A 19,963-nucleotide genomic window follows, 5' to 3' on the forward strand; every position below is an offset into this window, starting at 1 on the left:
AAAACTATTCTAAAATATTTTTTGTATATTTTTTGTTTGGAGTTGGATTTGCCTAAAATATTTTGAAATAATAAATTTCAATAGACAGCTTTTAGGACATTTAGTATAGAGTGCTATTTTACTTGTTATAATATTGATAGAATATGGAACCAAAGTTTCCTTAAAGATACTGACTCTGGCTTTAAGTGGCTAAAAAAAATATTGAGCAGATTTTGCCTGGAGTTTTAGGACTATTAAATACTAGCATCAATATTTGACAGTTTTGTCTCTTATTTGCATGTTTTTCATGCTTTTCCTTGCCATAAATACCTAATCCTTTGTTTTCCTTCTTTCTCTGTTGTGTGTTGCTGTGTATTGATTTTGATGCAGTCAGTTCTGCAGAATTATGGGGTAGATTTTTAAGGAATTTTTTGTTCATCTTCTCTTACATTTTAAAATAAAAATAAAAAATTTATATGCATAAAAATAAATTAAAAAATTTATATGCATTATCATTAGTAGAAAAATTGTGAAAGGTAAAGTTGAAATATGACAACTCATTGACATTGTAGAATTTCAGAGCTAACCAAGGTATTAGTGATCATTAATCCAATCTAATCTGTTTGGTAAAAGGAGGTTAAGCAGTCTGTCCATTTTCATTTTTGTTGCTTGAATTTGGAAAAGTTTTATACAGGATGATTTTTTTTTTAAGCTTTATCAGTTTTAGGGAAAGATTTCCCTTTAATCCTCCATATTTTAATAGACATTTAGTCTATAATAATATTACCAATAATGGAAAAGAGTGTATTGTATAATTTCTACAGTATAAACAGCATTCCAGCAACAATTCTCCCTTTCCTTTAAACTGAAAACAAAGAGAAATGATTGCCTCAGATTAAGTTTGTCAGCAGTGATCCATTTGTATAAACTGTCAATCAAAAATGTTGAAAATAAATTTCTAATCCCATATCAATTATAAAATTGTAGCTCTTCAGTCATATATTTCCTTGGGGAAGGGAAGGGATCTTAAAATCTTATAAGCAGTTTCTTTTACATTATGTTAGAAATCTTTAACAAGCCTGATATAGTTAAAGGACTTCTCATAATTATCATATTTATTTATTGTATTTTAATTGGGATCTCTTTGGCAAAGTCACTTAGGTAAGGATATACTGAATTGAGTATCTGGTGGCATCTTTCATTCTTCAGTAGTGAACAATAGCAGTTCTAAGGTCATATTGAATGCACATAAACAAGACTGTGACAAACATTGAATATGGGTTCCCAGTTTTTTTCTATTCAGGAGATTTGTCGGGATCCCTGGGTGGCTCAGTGGTTTAGCGCCTGCCTTTAGCCCAGGGCACGATCCTGGGGTCCCGGGATTGAGTCCCGCGTCGGGCTCCTGGCACAGAGCCTGCTTTTCCCTCTGCCTGTGTCTCTGCCTCTCTCTCTCTCTATGTGCGTCATGAATAAATAAATAAATAAATCTTTTTTTTTTTTTAAAAGGAGATTTGTCTGAAAGTTTCTTGGAAGCTATAATTTAACTATTACTGAGACTTAATATCTCATCATCAATTTCAGTGTACAATATCGAAATATCAAAATCTGTTCCTATGTTCACAGTTTTGTTACCTTTTCTTCAGATTTTATGTTTATCTTATGTTATTAGAAATTTCATTTCTCAAGTTTGTAGAAAATGAACAATATATTATTCAGTTTTAAATATTATAAAGAATTGTGTCATAGTAATTTATAACTATTGTGGAACCTCTTTATCATTATATTATTGGAGAAATTCCTGTAATATTTTAGAATTAAAAGAGGTGTTAGCTTACTTGTCTAAGATGGGAAATAAAGAAAATTCTTTCCTATATGATTTTCTTTTGTGTCATGTTGTGATGATAGATCTCTTCTTGCAATCCATTTAGCAAGGTCTTAAAAAAATTCTTTAAAAAATTCATGTGTTCCTGAAATGTCTCTTCTAAAAGTTTTATTTTCTTCTTCCCATTAAACTAGTTATATCTTTATGTGAAAAATGTACTTGGATTATGTCTGAGGGCATAGCTACCAAGGCCTAAACTTCCCCAAGTAAGAGTCAGTATTTCTAGAAATATGATGTTTTCTTATATATTATGATAATATATTAGTGTTTTATAAGCCCACTTCCCTACCTTCAAAGTGTTGAAGATATTTTAAGTTAATTGTCCTACAGAAAATCTTAGTTACCTCAGTTTAGGCAAAGATTTCTTAGGGCATGAAAGCATGAACCATAAAGGTAAAAATTTAAAAATCAGACCATCAAAAGTAAAACTTGTGCTCTTCAAAGACACTGTTAAGAAAATGAAAAGCCACTATTTGGGAGAAAATATTTATTAAACATATATTAGATAAATAACTCCCATTCAGAACATTTAAAATTGACAATATTAAAATGCTGGCAGAGATGCCAGGCACTCTGTACATTGCTGGTGGAAATGCAAGATGTTATAAGCTACTTTGAAAACAGCTTCACAGTTTCTTACCAATTTAAACATATGCTTATGTCCAGCAATCCACGAATAATAAGAAATATTTCTGCATGAAATTCTGCAATGAATGTTTATAGCAGGAGTGTTCATAAGTCCCAAAAACTGAACCAAATGTCCCTAGACTAGAGAATGGATAAACAAATTGTGTTGTACCCTTACTATAGCACCAAAAGAAACAAACTACTGAGACATGCATCAACATGGATTTTGACCATGTTAATATCCAAACTACTGAGACATGCATCAACATGGATATTGACCATGTTCTTTGATTTTACTAAATGAAAGAAGTCAGGTATAAAAGACTACATACAGTATGATTCCATTTATTTGTCATTTTGAAATAAAGTTACAGGAACAGAAAGTAGATCAGAGTTTGTGGGTAGAACAGGGGTTTAATTGCAAAAGAGCATAAAGAAACTTTTTGGGATGATGAAAATATTCCAGATCTTCACTGTGGTTGTGTCAAATTCATAGAACTAAAAAGCATGAATTTTACTCTGTTAATTATATTGCAGTAAATCTGAGCAAAAAATAATAATTCTCCTACAGTTAGATAAAGAAGGTAGGCAATGTATCTAAAATCATGATATTCTTAAAAATTTCAAAGGAACAAGTATCCCTGGCTTATAATATATAAAAACGAGAAATAGTCCCTTGAAGTACAAGAGTAAAAAGAGTACAGTACGTAAATTTAATTAATGATAAAATAATAATTGGTAATGATATCCAAGAGGGTATAATAGTAGTACATTTTTTTGTATTTTTAATACTTTTTGAAGAATATAATTTTAACTTAAGTTTAGAAAGTTGAACTCTTTAAGCTTCTACTCAATTTAAATTTTATAAAGGAAAACAAGCCTCTGTCCTGTAATTGTAAGATATTAACCATAATGTTTTTTAATCCTTGATATACTTCAGGTGTTTTTATTTTTATCTTAGATTATCTGCGTCAAAGTTATGGGCTATCTATGGACTTCAATTCGCCAAATGATTATAATAAATTGGTGCTTTCACTGTTATCTGGACTCCCAAATGAAGTGGACTTTGCTATTAATGTATGCACTCTTCTATCAAATGAAAGCAAGCACGTCATGCAACTTGAAAAAGACCCTAAAATCATCACTTTATTACTTGCTAATGCTGGGGTGTTTGATGACAGTAAGTTTTAAACTGAACCTATTGTGTGATCATTCTATAAAGGTGTTAAGGATTTTTAAAAAAGATTTTTAAGGAGAAAAATTCTTTTTATTGGTATAATAGCATTCTTTATTTGCTTTTATTATATTAATGTGTTATTTAAGACAATGAATGTTTGGGTTTTTTTAAACCTTACATATTTTTGAATAGTAATGATCTCACTAGAACTTTGGAAGTAAAAATCTTGGATTTTTCTTACAGTAGTTATATGGGTTTCTTGATGTTAGAAGATTGTTTGATACAATATCCTGATAGAGAAAATTAGGGCCTGGAAAAAATTGTTTTTTGTTGTTTTTTTTTCTAGAGTGTGGTTATAATTTTTAATTAAACAGTTTAAGTAAATGCATTTAAAAATTTGCTACCTAAATAAGAGTTTTCAAATATATCATGCCCTTTTTACTTGTAGTACTTGCCAATTGAAGATTTTTATATAAGTCAAATTCTTTATTTTCTGTGACATTCTCTCATTAAATCTAGGTTACTAAGACTAAATTGCTCATTTCTCTCATTGTAGTTTAAAAGGGATTTAGAAAATATGTTTTGAGAACATGTAGAAAATATATTAGTTGAATGTTATTGATATACAGTTTTTTCTTGCTAATAATCATCCCTCCTTCTATTCCAATGCCATTGTAACTTCTTTATCCCAGAAGTATATATTATTAAAGGATAAGGCATGGGGGTAATTCCTAGACTACATGAATCAAAAGCAAATTCTAAGTGTACATAGTCACAAGGAAAGAGGGATTTAATTTTTATCCCCTGGGGAAAAGATTCAGCAGTTCAAGACAAAACTACCATAATGTCTTCCCAACAATTCAGATATATTGGGGGGAGGAAAGATAAGGTAATGACATATTGAAATTATTTTGTCATATAGAAACTATATAGCACAGTAGAGACAGTTTGAGAGAAAATTTCTTATATTTTATAGATTTATGACCATTGTTTTTATCTTTAAATAGCAACATGTTTGCAAATGAGTTCATTTTTCTGCAATTTGATTTGGGTCAAGTAGTATACTTTTCAAACATAATTTTATTTGGGACTAAGTAGGATTCCTTAGAATTTGACAGGTACTTCGGTTGTATGAAGACAATTTTGAAATATTTAAACAAAAGTGAAATTAGTTTCTCACCCTGCCTGAAAGTCTCATTGGTTACATGAGGGAGGAACAAAGTACTTCTCAGTTTATATCATAACTTTGGAGATCTAAATTTGGTATATTTGTCTCACTTTCATGTTCTGTGGTTCCTAATGTTTTGATCTTTTAAGAACATCTTTTAGCATTTAATACAGAATAAAGTTAAAATTTTTCACATTTAGAAACCTTAAAATAAAGTTTTTAGAAAAATAGTTCTCAAACCAGAACAATTTTAGTAGTCCTGGCCATTTAATCATTGAATAAGGATTACATGTGTGTGTGTGTGTGCGCGTGTGTGTGTGTGTGTGTATATGTATATACATGCTACTATATGTGTGTGTGTATATACATATATGTGTTTGTGTGTATATATGTATATATATGTATATATATATATATATATATATATGGTAAAAGTTTTCTTAGCAAATTTTGCTCTAAGGCATGACATTCTTCAGACCTAGTTGATCTTTCTGCATTTTTTAGTAATTTCTATTTATCTAAAAACCTAAATCATTATTCATTGTAGCAATCTAAAACTAATAATCTAGCAAATGATATTTAAGGAATATTACTATCATTCCAGTAGTCAGAAGTTTAAGAGTTCCAGAGTTCCAGAGTACATAGGGATTTTATGAAGACACTATACTTAAAACCGTGATTTGCATTAGGAAAATAAATACTTTGAGGATTATCAATATATTTGATTTGGTTAGGCTTTTGAGAGGTTTTGATTTATTTCTTAGAGTATGGAATTTTAATAAGAGATAAAAATAGATGACACTTCCTTTAGAAGGTGTGGGATGTTTATATTTTTTGTGTGTATGAAGAAGTATAATAAAAATTCTATTTAACAAAAAATTTTATTTTTCCATTTTATATTTCCATCCAGTATTCTTTTCCCAGTGAAGTTTTTCTTTATAAGGTTTTTTTCAGGACAAATCCTTGTTTCTCTTTAGTGGTATGTGGGCTTCATTTTTCTAATTAAGCTGCTACTTATATGTAAGTGTGATATTTTATGAAATTCTTCTTTAGGACATAATAGTTTATTAAAAACTTTCACATCTATTTTATCATTTCCTCATGACCCTCTTATCAGTATTAAAATTCATTGATAAACTTAATTTATGTTAAAATTTACTCCTCACTCTTTTTAGTATGTTTTTCAATGAAAATTCTTATTCTAACCTAGATACTTCATAAACTTTATCTTACTTAATATTAAGGAAATATTAGGTCTGTACCTAAAGGCATAATAAGATTATAAAGATTCAGTGAATCTACAACTGAAAATATATCCATTTGTTAGGTTAATCACAACACATCCATTAAGGAGGCTTACCTTTGTTTTTTAAAGAATTCTTTTCACAAAACTAGTTTTTCTATTAACAATTGCCACTGTATAGTTTTCTGAAAGAAGTAGCTTTCATTACAGAATTAATATCATAGTTGATGAAAGCACTTCCCTAATTTTTAAAGGCAGATGGTTGGTTATGTATCACAGTTTAAGACATTTGTATCATACTGCTTTATTGTCTGGTCCCATAAACTGGCAGTACCAGCCAGCAGCATAAAGGAGAAAAAATGATATAACATGTACTTATATGCCTTAATCTTTGTTGTAGGGGGTTGGGGGAGTAGGGTATTATTAAGGTTTTGAATTGAATGATTTGATTTTTCTTCTAAAACAAATGTAAAGAAGCTATAGACCTGAGTATGTTTCTTAAGGGAGGTTTCATTTGTGGGAATTATTTCCAAACAATGCCTTGCACTGTATTATTTGAAATATGTATTAGGCAATTATTTTTGAAATTAACATAAAGATTTAAGATTTTAAAAATCTGGCAACCTGATAGCATTAGCATTAGTTTGACTTTTTGATGTTTTTCTTATCTACAAATGAAACCTAATGTAGAGTAACTTTTAAAGAACTCTTCATTTCCTTTCTTGGTTGTATAAATATTATAAAGATAAGTTCTGTAGTTTTGGTTTATAGAAAGACAAGTTTCTTTAAATTCTGTAATTTAAAAAGCTGTCTCAGAAGAGGTTATCATGACTGTATCATGTACTTTGAAATAGTTTTTAACAAAGAAGATACTTAAGTGTATTTTTACTGTTTTTTTCCACATGCATCTATTAAGGAATTAAGTAAAAGAATGATTCCATTTTACTGAATATATTATTTATTCTTTTAGCTTTAGGATCCTTTTCTACTGTATTTGGTGAAGAATGGAAAGAGAAGACTGATAGAGATTTTGTTAAGGTAACTCACATAAAATACTAAACCATTGAATTACATATTGCCAAGGGCCAAGGATCAATGATTGCTCATCTTATACATGCTACTTATACTTTAATCTTTAGTATAATACATAAAGATACCTATTTAAAAGTTGCAACTGAGTAAAAAAATATTTTAAAAAAGCTAACAGATGAAATTCTGTTTTCATTATACATTGATTTCTGAAAATAATCTGTAACAAAAGCAATAAATCTGAGAATACCTAGATTCTGAGCAGTATTCTAGCTAATTTTCTTAGGTTTGTTATCAGTTCACTTAATCACTCTTTAGTTGTGTCTGATATTTCACTTGATTCATTTGTTAAATTTTATTTGTGTTTTATTTATTTTTTAACGTAACGTCAAGATTTTATTGTCTTCATAACAAAATATGAAATTTAGAACTGGATCGCTTGGTCCTTCCTCTTCTTATTTCCTCCCAGTTCAAAATACTTGCATCTCTTAATAGCCAGCATTCTCTTCTCTTAGATCTGCAGTTGGGCTCAACACATTCAAGCCTCAGCACGATCTTCTTTGTAGTTTTAGCCTTTTTCTGGAAGATCGGCTTAGTCTGCCCACCATAGCCACTCTGCTTCCTGTCATAATGCCGCTTTCCCTGGGCATAAAGAGAATCTTTGCCTTTCTTGTACTGTGTCACTTTGTGGGGTTGGTGCTTACCACATTTCTTGCAGAAAGTCCGGTGGATTTTAGAACATTCACCATCTTTGCAAGAGCGCTATTGGCACGGAAAGAAGCTGTGTTTTACTTTTAATTTCTAGGCCTTCTCTTTGTATTTTTTCAAATTTACCATTTTGACCTTTTATGCTTTTAATAATTCAAAGAAGATATATTTTAAATATACTTTATTAATATGCAAATTTTGTATGAATATATAATATAGAAATGTAAATATGTATAAATATATAAAATATAAGTCAAAAATTAAATGTGCGTGGACAAAAACACATACACATCTGACAATTCTGATATGTAAGCCTCTTGCAAGTCTAATTGTAGTCACTCTGACTCATGGATTATTCCTTTATATTTTATAATGTTGATTTATAAATTTTAGCAAACTCCTCTGTGGGATTTTTTTTTTTTGAAGATTTTATTTTTACTTATTTGAGATGGAGAGAGAGTACAGGAACAAAGGGTTCAGGGGTGGAGGGGGGGGGAGAAGCAGACTCCCCACTGAGCAGGGAGCCTGATGCAGGGCTTATCCCAGGATGCTGAGATCATGACCTAAGCCAAAGGCAGACACTTAACTGACTGAGCCACCCAGGTACCCCTCTGTGGGTTTTTTTTATAGATTGGATGCTCATTTCTTCACTTCTTGTTTGCATTTGTCAGTCACCTAAAAAGAAATAGTGGTCAGAATGACTTTATATTAATTTTGTTATTAGAGATTCTCTGATGATTTTAAGAATAAAACCAAACCCATGGGGTTGTGGATCAGGCTAATGATGAAATATTTTAGAGATTGTTTTTCACTCAAACTCAAGTAGTCAACCCCTTTAGCTCCCTTTTTTTGAAGATATCAGACCTTCCAATTTCTCACCATGATGTGGAGTTGCATATTAATTCCCCACTTCACAAGTGCACCCAAAATCCTATATTCTGTCCTCATCCCCACCTATTAAAAGCCAAGCCTCTTGGTTGTAGTTAGGCAAATAATTTCCTTAACTCTGGTAAAGTGGTGATTAAAGAATAAGATGCATGTATTGTATATTACACAATCACAGTGGGGATTGGGGGTTGTCAGTATAATCACTAATCACTTGAAATCTAGAAGACACAAATATGTTGAAGATGATTAGATCACCTCTTGCATGTTTTCATTAATTTCTGCTCTTTATATATTTCTTATATGCTATATTCTTTGGATTTAATATATTGCACTATTTTTAATCTCTTGGGCTGGTGCTTAGATTTGATTTTTGTTTTTTATTTTTTCTGATACGTACATTTTAATACATATATTTAAAGCCATGAAATTCTTTCTAAGCACATTTAATTTTATTCTCCCAGTTCTGCTTTTCATGTTTTCATTAAAACTCCACTTAAATTATCTCATAATTTCCATTATGAAATCCTTTTGATACATGGATTATTTTCAAAGCAAGTTTCTTTTTCTGTTTTTGGTTTTTTTTTTAATTCCAGTTAATGTGTAGTGCAGTATTAATTTCCATACAAAAATCTTTGCTAATCACAGCAAGTGTGCTCCTTAATCTCCGTTACCTATTTCACCCATACACCCACACACCTTCCCTCTGTTAACCATCAGTTTGTTCCCTATAGTTAAGAGTCTGTTTCTTGATTTGCTTCTCTCTCTCTTTTTTCCCCTTTTGCTTATTTGTTTTCTTTCTTAAATTCACATATGAGTGAAATCATATGATATTCATCTTTCTCTGTCTTACTAGCTCTATCCAGGTCATTACAAATGGCAAGATTCCATTCATTTTTTGGTTGAATAATATTTTATATGTATATAATCTACACATCTAGAGATATGGATATAAATATAGATAGATATATACACCACTCTTCTTTATCCATTCATCAGTTGATGTACACTTGGGCTGTTTCCATAATTTGGCTATTGTGGATCATGCTGCTATAAATAAACATCAGAGTGCAAGTATTCCTTTGAATGAATATTTTTGTATTCTTTGGGTAAATACCTGGTAATTAGGATTGCTGGATCCTAAGGGAGTTCTATTTTTAATGTTTTGAGGAACCTCCAAAGTTTTCCAAAGTGACTATACCAGTTTGAATACCCACCAGCAGTGCAAGAGGGTTCCCCTTTTGCTACATCCTTACCAACACCTGTTCTTCTTCTGTTGATTTTAGCCATTCTGACAGGTGTGAGGTGATATTTCTTGTAGTTTTGATTTGTATTCTCTGATGATGAGTGATGTTGAGCATTTTTTCATGTCACTTTTGGCCATCTGTATGTCTTCTTTGGAAAAATGTCTATTCATATCTTCTGCCCACTTTTAATTAGATTATTTATTTTGGGGTATTGCGTTTTATAATTTCTTTATATATTTTGGATTTTATCAGATATGTCATTTGCAAATATTTTCCCCTGAAAGGAAGTTTCTTAATATCCAAAAAACATACAAACTTTTTCCAGTTTTCTTTTTCTTATTAATATCTAACTGAATTTCACTATGCAGAAATAATAAACTCTGTATGATCTTAAACTTTTGAAATATTTTCACTTTTATCTATTTCATAGCCTAGCACTGATGAGATTTTATAAACACTTTGTATTTGAAGATGAAATATATTTCGAAGTTGTTGGGTGTAAATTTCTGTGTGTCAGGACAACATGGTTAATCATGATACTCATATTTACATGTCAGTACTGGCTTTTTTGTCCATTTATTTCTTCATTTATGGAAAGAGGTATGTTAACACCCAGTGTGATTGTGGAGATGAGTTTTCATATAGTTCTGTTTATATTTCAATACTGGTATGTATTGTACATTATAGATGTTAAAACTTTCTGGTCAGTTGAACATATAAGTATCCTTTTTACCTTTAAATCTACTTTTTTGTTGATGTTTTTATATCAACATAATACCATCTTCCATTTGTTTTTGGTTTATATGGCTCATATTTTGCTTTGAACCTTTCTTATCCTTGTATTTTAAATGTTTTTTGTGCCTATTTTTAATTAACAACATATGTTTGGGCTTTTTATTCCATTGTGAAAAACTTTGTTTTAATAAATTAGTGCATTTAGTTGGGCTCCCTCCCCAGCAGGGAGCTTGCTTCTCCCTATCCTCCTTACTCATGCTCTCTCTTTCTCAAAATTAAAAAAAAAAAAATCTTAAAAAAATAGTGCATTTATTAAATTTTGATATAATTGTGTTTAAATGTGCAGTGCCTTGAATTGGTTTCTATATGTCTTACCTTTTTGGTTTTGTTTTCTTCCCTTCCTCCTTTTTTACCTTTTTTTTAAAAAATTGATTTAACTGATTATTGTTTATTCTGCCTAATATTAGTTTGATATTTATACACTTTTTCTGTTCTCTTAGTGGTTACACTAGAGATTATAATTTTAATTTTTACTAATTTAGCAAATTCGTACTTTCACCACTTTTTAGATAATGCAGGGACATTAGAACAACTCTCATCTCCATTTACTCACTTTTGATTTGTATTTACTGTACTTGTTACACATTACTTTGCTCTTTTTCAGACTTATTAAAATAGAATCTTAGAACATTGGTTTTAAACTTTCCTTCTTGTTTAATGTCGGTATATAAAGCTATAAATTCCTTCTATACACTGCTTGAATTGTATCCCACAAATTTTCTTATGTTTTCATTATCATTTCAAGGAATTTTCAAGGAATTCAGGAATTTTCTCATGTCTCATGATTTCTTCTCTGAATTATGGCTAATATAGAAGTATGCCATTTAATTTTTTTTTCAAAGTCGCTTTTACTATTAGTACTATTGTTGATTCATTTTTAATCACACCATTGTTGTCCAAGAACATAATCTATATGTTATTTATTTATTTATTTATTTATTCATTCATTCATTTATTTATTTAGTGTGCATACATGAGGAGGGTTGGGAACAGGGAGCAGAGGGAGAGAATTTTTAAGCAGCCTCCCACACACTGCAGAACCTTACAGGGGACTCAGTCCCATGATCTCTAGATCATGACTTTAGCAAGAGCCACCCTGGCACCCCAGATAAGATCCTTTAAACTTATAAAGACTTGTTTTATGGCTTATCATATGGTCTTAGTGAATGTTTCATGCACACTCGAAAACAATGTATTCTCTACTATTGTTGTATGAAGGTTTATTAATAACAAGTCAAAGTATTCGACAGTGTTCAGGATTTTTGTATCATTATGCTTTTCTGTATAATTATTCTATAATTTCCTGAGAGGCAAGTGTTAAAATCATCAACAGTATTAAGGTTTATATCTTCTTTTAGTTCTGTCAGTGTTTGTGTATTTTGAACCTGTGTTGCCTATATACTTAAGATTATTACATTTTCTTGATAACAACTTTTCCTTTCCTTATTTAAGATTTTATTTGAGAGAGAGAGAGAGAGAACAAGCAGGGCAGAGGGAGAGGGAGAAGCAAGACTCCCCGCTGAGCAGGGAGCCCAACCTGGGACTTGATCCCAGGATCCTGGGATCATGACCTGAGCTGAAGGCATATGCTTAACTGACTGAGCCACCCAGGTGTTCCTACAGCAGCTTTCTTATGATTAATATTTTTATGGTATATCTTTTTCTTCCTTATACATTTCATCTGTTTTTTTGTTGTTTTTTGTTTTGTTTTTTTTTTTTGATGATTTTTTTAAATTTTTATTTATTTATGATAGTCACAGAGAGAGAGAGAGAGAGAGAGAGGCAGAGGCAGAGGGAGAAGCAGGCTCCATGCACCGGGAGCCTGACGTGGGATTCGATCCCGAGTCTCCAGGATCGTGCCCTGGGCCAAAGGCAGGCGCCAAACCACTGCGCCACCCAGGGATCCCTTTGTTTTTTTTTAAGATTTATTTATTTGAGAGAGAGAGAGAAAGAGCAGGAGAGGAAGAAAGAATCCCAAGCAGATTCCATGATGAGCATGGAGCTTGATGCAGGGCTTGATTTCATGACCCTGAGATGGCAACCTGACCTAGAAACAAGAGTCAGATCCCTAACTGACTAGGCCCTTTTCATCTGTAGTTTTACATACAGTTTCTTAAAGATAGCTTATAGTTGGATCTTGCCTCCTCCTTTCCTGTAATTTGCTTTTTGTGCAATTTCTTCCTTCTCAGTGTATTCAGGCCAATTATACTTCATGAAATTATTGATGTGGTTGAATTTTGGTTCTTGGCTTTTATTTTCCTGAAAATTTTATTTTGCCTTTATGTTTGAAAGGTATTTTTGCTGGATATAAAATTGTGCTTGTAAACTATCATCTGAGCAGTTTTAAGGTAATGTTTCATTGCCCTCTCATTTGCATTTTTCCTGACAAGTCAGTTTTAATCTTATTGTCTTGTATGATCTTTTTTCTCTGACTGCTTTCAAAGTGCTCTCAATCATTGATTTTTATTTTGGTCGGGATGTGTTTTGTTGATGTTTTCTTCATGTTTCTTGCTTGGGACTTAGTTAGATCTTTTGTATTTTTCATGAAATTTGGAATATTTTGGCAGTTATTCAGATTTTTTCTTTCTTCTCCTATTTTCCTGAGACTATGTTTATCCAAATGTTAGACCATATATTGTCCCACAGGCTACACAAGTTCTCTTCATTGTTTTTAGACCTTTTTTTTCTGTGTACCTCATGGATAGTTTAAATTGTTTTCATTTTCTCTTATCCTGTTTAGCCCATCTAGTCATATTTTTAAATTTTAGGTACTATGTTTTTCAGCTCTAGCAATTCTATTTGATTCTCTCCCATATCTTCCCATTTTTCTCCTAATTATGCTTATACTTTCCTTTAAATCTTTGCCCATATTTAATAAAAAATAAAAATTGTATTAAAAATGTTTTTAAAGCTTTGGTAATTCCATCTTGAGTCTGTTTTTGTTGAAACTATTTTTGTCTTAGTTATGGGTCATGTTTCCTACTTTCTTTGTACATGAAGTAATTTTTTTTATTGGATATGCATATTGGGAATGTGACATTATTGAGTGTTTGGATTTTGGTGACTTTTAAGAATGTAGAACTTTGTTCTGGCATGTTTTTAATTGACATATGGATTGTGACGTATCTTTTAGAAGATTGTTTTAAAGCTTTGCTGTGATTCAGATAGATTAGCCATTTTTTTTCTTTCTTTTCATTTCTTTTTCTTTTTTTTTTTTTTTTTTTTTTTTTTTTTTTTTTTTGAGATAGATTAGCCTTTACTCTAGCACCAGTTTATTCCTACACCTAAGGTATGGCTTTGTTTGGATTTCTCCTGAATTAGCAGGGTATTTAATGAATTTTCTCTATTTTGTGAGTTGTTCAGTTATAGCTCTTCATTAGCTCTCTCCATTTTTTGCTTGGTGTTTTGGATTTTAGCCATCATATGTGTAGTTTTAGTACTCAGCAATCAGTTCAAAGCATTCTTGTGCAGATTAGTTCTTTTTCTTCATGACTCCTCTTTCTAGCAAATTTGCTCTCAAATTCTAGTTCTGTTGTCCTTGCTGAACTCTGATCAGCTTCCTCAGCTTAGAAATTGCTATGATCTCTTGGATTTATTGTCCCTGTGCTGTATAGAGTGTCCTATAAAACTATAAGGAAGTGATTGAACTCACTTCATTTGTTTTCCATATTCCAGCAATTAAAGTTTTGCATTGCTATGTTGTCCAGTCTCTGAAAAACAGTTGTTTTATACATATTGGTTTTATGATAGGAAGATGACTGCTGAAGTACCAGTTACTCCATTATGGCCTGAGAAAAAAAGTCTTCCAGGCTTTTTTTTTTCCTTAGATTTTAATTTTATGCATATTTTTACCTCATAAGACATTGTTTTTAGTATTTTATTCATTTATTATTTATTTTGATTTAAACCACATCTATGTTTTCATGTATTTTTCCTTAATGCTGTTTTGTAGATGAGTTGTCTCAGTTTTCCTTTGCCAGTATTCATTTTTAAAGGGCAATTTCACTGTTTAAAGATTTTAGTTTAGGAGATATATTCTTCCATCACTTAGAAAATGTCCCATTGTCTTATGGTTTCTATTATTCTATTTTATTTTTTTAGAAAGTCTGCTATCAGTTTAGTTGTTGTCCTTTTTAATATTATCTGTTCTTTTTCTGTCTTTGAATTCTAGTTGGGGTTCTTTTTTGTCTTTGCTTTTCAGGAATTTTATTATTTTATTTTGATGTTCTTACACATCTTTATCTTTCTTCATTGTTTGGAGTGCTTCTTCAATCTCTAGGTTAACATCTTTGAAACTTTTTAAAAAAATCTTTGCCCAATCTCTTTGAATACTTTTTCTGGCCATTCTCATATTAATGTCCAGTAATTAAATATATAGCACATAATGATGTCTGTATGGATTTTTTTTAAGTACAAATTTAGGGACCTCTGTGTGGCTCATTCAGTTAAGTGTCAAACTCTTGATTTCAGCTTAGGTCAGTATCTTAGAGTTGTGAGAAGGAGCCACATGTAAGGCTCCATGCTGGGCTTGGAGTCTGCTTAAGGTTCTCTCTCTCCCTGTCTACCCCTTCCCCTTTTACTCTTCCCCTGTCTTTAAAAAAAAAAGAAAAAAATCTCTCCCTCTTGCCCTCCCCACCCCCCTTTCTCTCCCTCTTTAAAAATAAATAAGTATATAATGGAAATTTTTTAGTGTATTTGACTATTTTTAAAGTAATAGAATAGTTGTTTCAAATATCAGAATTTAGTATAATAATTTCTTAATTACAGTTTTGGAAAGACATTGTTGATGACAATGAAGTACGTGACCTCATTTCTGACAGAAACAAGTCTCATGGTAAGGCAATAAGAACAATTTAAATAACTTTGAAATATCTACAGTAATAAATGAATTATCAATTTAAATAAAATATGTGTTTTCTGTTATAGAAGGTACATCGGGAGAATGGATTTGGGAATCTTTATTTCATCCACCTCGAAAGCTGGGCATTAATGATATTGAAGGACAACGGGTACTTCAGATTGCAGTGATTTTGCGAAATCTTTCCTTTGAGGAGGGCAATGTTAAGCTCTTGGCAGCTAATCGTACCTGTCTTCGTTTCCTATTACTTTCTGCACATAGTCATTTTATTTCTCTAAGGCAATTAGGCCTTGACACATTAGGAAATATTGCAGCTGAGGTAAGCATGTGATAGTAACTTAAGACAGTTTTGATAGTTAACAATGATATTTACTTTAAAATTTTAGTATGTAGCATTATTATATTTGCTATACTTACAGGATATGAAATGTAGGCTTACATATAATTTTGCCTAAAGTGGTATAGTTTGACATGCTTTTTTGGAAGAAATATTTGAAGTGATGCTCTAGATTTAGTGATGGCTATTCCCACAGTAATTACCATTTTTAAAACATAGGCAACACTGTTTTATTAATTTTTATTAAATTTGAAGTATACAACACTGAAGAGGGCTACCTCAACAATAGTGTCTTTTCTTTTTTCCAGCTTCTATTGGACCCTGTCGATTTTAAAACTACTCATCTGATGTTTCATACTGTTACAAAATGCCTAATGTCAAGGGATAGATTTTTAAAGATGAGGGGTAAGTGCGTACTTACTTTTCTGTGTATAACATGCACAGATTTCTTATCTGTTAAAAAATAAATTCATGTTTGTGTACATATACTTTTCAGGCATGGAAATTTTGGGAAATCTTTGCAAAGCAGAAGATAATGGTGTTTTGATTTGTGAATATGTCGATCAAGACTCATATAGAGAGATCATTTGTCATCTCACTTTACCTGATGTGCTGCTCGTGATCTCAACACTTGAGGTGCTATATATGCTCACAGAAATGGGAGATGTTGCTTGCACAAAAATTGCAAAAGTAGAAAAGAGCATAGGTAAGACTAAACCAAAGAAATCTTTCTTCCTTTATTGAGGAGAAAAGTATTCAATGGGGTGCTGTACTAAATTACAATTGATATTTGGGGTCTACTGTTTATTTTGAGGAGTCCTTACTCATTCAGACACACTTGTTTGTGTTATTCTTCCTGCGTGTTTTAGATTAGCAAGAAGCTCTGTCATTTAGAGACCAGGGTATATGTGGCTATCAGTAATTCCTATTCCTTTCTGTATTTCTGTTATTACTTATCAAATTCAACCAAACAACCCCAATAAGACTGCTATCACTCTGAGGAGCAGGTCTTTCTGTTTCAAATGGTCAGCTGCTACTATTAAGAAACTGAAGCTGAGTGAAAAAGTTTCCTTGTGTTTGTAGAAGTTGCTGGTAATGGTACTATTCTTAAATTACTACCTCTTTAGTGGCTTATCAGTTTTAAACACAATTGTGAAAGTAGGTCATGTTGACATTTACTCATTTATTAAAATGATTTCTGTCTTTGGTAAAAATACTAAAACCAGAGTTAATAGAGATTTGGCTTGAAATTATTCTTGAGAAATTAAGATGTCACTTTCCATATCAATGGTTCCTAAATCTAACTACACATCAGAATCAGTTTGGGAAACTTTTCAAAAATAAAGATACCTAATCCCCATCCCAGAGCTACTAAATCAGTCTTCAGAGATTGAGCCTAAAAATCTTTTTTAAAAAGATTTACAGATAATTCTGATGTACAGTGATTCATAGACTGGCATTTGAGAAGCAGCTATTCTGTATGGCATGTGTTTTTCAGTGATGTCATTGTTTGATAATATCATTAATAACTATTGGTTTTTAATTTATTTTAGATATGTTAGTGTGTCTGGTTTCTATGGATATTCAAATGTTTGGCCCTGACGCACTAGCTGCAGTAAAACTCGTCGAACATCCAAGTTCCAGTCATCAAGTTTTATCTGAAATTAGGCCACAAGCTGTAGAGCAAGTCCAAACCCAGACCCATGTAGCATCTGCCCCAGGTTAGTGTTTTTACATAACGTTTTCAGTATGGTTATGGGTGTATAAGACGTAAATATACAGTACAGGGAACTGATATTACAAAATGGAATAGGCTAAAGCAGAACTTAAGTATGAGCTTCAATTTCTTAGATTCTAGGAGCAGTAGGACCAAAGTGAGCACAAAGGAAGAATAGCATAATAGATTTTTTTTTTAAAAGACATTTAGAAGAATGTGAGGGATTAGATATTTACAATTGTGAGAACAATATGAAGTGCCCCAGTGGACTTCTTATTTGTGATTTTGTCATTGGAAGTCGGTATGCCAAGAGTAAGTTAATCATACATAACCTTATAATTCTCCCAGCTGGTATCCAAGTACATAAATATAATGCCTCCTAATACCTGAGCCAAATCCATAGAATCAGAGCTTTGAATCAGACACACGTGCATATGTACACACATGACACATTTATAAGCATGTGTACCTGCACTTGTGCACCTTTCTTAGGGTCTCTTGGGTAATTCTATTTAACTCAAATGTCTTTAATTAGAAATCATAGCTGTCTAATAATGAGCATTCTCTTCAGTCCTTGGACTTCTTTTTCCTGGCTTGTTTTGAATTGTCATTTTTATATTTTAGCAATCTCCGCCTATTTGGGAGTGCCTTCTCTGCCTTCATTTGTCTTAACAAAACAATTCATCTTTCACCTCATCTCCTCTTTCCACCTCCCACCATTCCCAAAATATTTCTCTTCCCTTGTGTTAATGGAGGATACTCTTTTTCTCAGTTGATCTTATTACTTCTCACTTTGCAATTAATATGGAAGCCAGGTAGCATGAATTTCTTCAACTTGTTACCCCTTCACTTACAAACTTAATAGCATCTGAACTCATTTTCCTTCAACTTCCCCTTGTCTTCAGAGATGTCAGCTTCTGAATCTGTGCTCTGAATATCAGTCTCCTCATTCCTGTATCTTAAACCTCTTTTTCTTTACCTGCTTTTTCCTTTCAGCCTAAAATACATTTAGATCATCAACTTCTCCCACTACCTTTAATTCAAAAATTTCATTTTTTATCTTTAATTACCACATCCATTTAATCACCAAATCTTGTTGAGTCTTTCTTCCTAAATACCTTGGCTTCTTCAATTGCCAGTGCAGTAATGCCTCAGTTCAGATTTCCATCACATCTCTCAGCTATTTGTTCTCCTCTCATTTAGTCATGGTACCAGTCTCTCCTCTATTCTAACTCATAGTATCACAATTATATACTACTCTATTCACACCAAAAGCATGTAATATATATCACATATTTTATGGATTTCCACTATGTCCTTCTAAAGTTTATGGTAGAGTTAGTTGTATCATATGTGCATTTAACTTACTTGGTGTCACCTAATAGAATTGGATAAATAATAAAGCAGGAAAAAAATAGATAATTTTGACTACTAACCTACTCAGTAACTTTCACCTGCAGGCAATAGATGTTAAATAGCCAGTCCATTTTGGGGAATCAGCAGTCAAATAGTAATGTTTTCTCAACCTTGACAAATGAAACAGTTCTTTTTGCCAGTTAACTGGGTCATGGGGGTATATTCCTATCCTCAAAGAAGAAATTGTAGATTAAATTAACTGAGAGCCAGAGAGAAACTTGTTCAGCAAAGCGAGGGACTAATTGTCAGTGATACACTAAAATATAATGGGCCATTTGAAGAATATTTAAGGGTAATTTTGATGAAAGCTACTGATTTTTGCCTTATCACTGACCATCCCCCCAACTAAGATTTGGTCCTCATTTGGCAAATGGATGAAATTAAATGTTGAGAATCTGTGACTTGTTCATATATATAGTAATTCGTTGGTATACATGGGAATAAGCCTCTAAAGAATTAAAATTCACTTTTGAACTGGTGAGCATTTTATTACTTGCTCATCATGAATGATAACTTCTAATTGATTAGTTATCATTTATAGTTTGACCTCCCACCCTCCCCATTATCTATTTAATACTACTTACCTTTGGAATGGTCCTCTTCAAAGGTTTTGCTCACTTCCCCTCATTACTATCTATGAAAACTTATATAATCTTTCACCCACTTTTAGTTTGACATCCAAATTTTTTCATTATAATTTAAATAGTAATAAATAATTCTTTTGTGTATATTAAATTAACATTTTAAAATAAAAAATACTTTATCCAGTGGAATATTGATATTTGCCATCATCCATTTAAAAAGTACATAAACGCTTAAAGCAGAAATTTTATTGTAGCCTCTTTCTCTTTGAACTCATATCCACCACTCTCTATCAATAATAGCAGCTATTAAT

The 19,963-nt window shown here is 31.7% G+C and overlaps 1 protein-coding gene and 1 pseudogene across 2 annotated transcripts in view; one reads left to right on the forward strand and one right to left on the reverse strand.

Moving 5' to 3' along the window:
* Window positions 1-19,963, forward strand: part of ARID2 (AT-rich interaction domain 2) — a 168,966-nt gene that overhangs the window by 88,916 nt on the left and 60,087 nt on the right. For both annotated transcript variants that reach the window (XM_055318625.1, XM_055318626.1), the window contains exons 5-11: window positions 3,450-3,668; window positions 7,047-7,114; window positions 15,508-15,574; window positions 15,667-15,917; window positions 16,244-16,340; window positions 16,432-16,641; window positions 17,489-17,656. In XM_055318625.1, coding sequence (XP_055174600.1) covers window positions 3,450-3,668; window positions 7,047-7,114; window positions 15,508-15,574; window positions 15,667-15,917; window positions 16,244-16,340; window positions 16,432-16,641; window positions 17,489-17,656 — 1,080 coding nt within the window. The remainder of the gene's footprint in view (window positions 1-3,449; window positions 3,669-7,046; window positions 7,115-15,507; window positions 15,575-15,666; window positions 15,918-16,243; window positions 16,341-16,431; window positions 16,642-17,488; window positions 17,657-19,963) is intronic.
* LOC129505475 (60S ribosomal protein L36a-like) lies at window positions 7,530-8,761 on the reverse strand (annotated as a pseudogene).

The sequence above is a fragment of the Nyctereutes procyonoides genome, unplaced genomic scaffold (assembly GCF_905146905.1).
Source record: "Nyctereutes procyonoides isolate TBG_1078 unplaced genomic scaffold, NYPRO_anot_genome, whole genome shotgun sequence".
Lineage (NCBI taxonomy): Eukaryota > Metazoa > Chordata > Mammalia > Carnivora > Canidae > Nyctereutes > Nyctereutes procyonoides.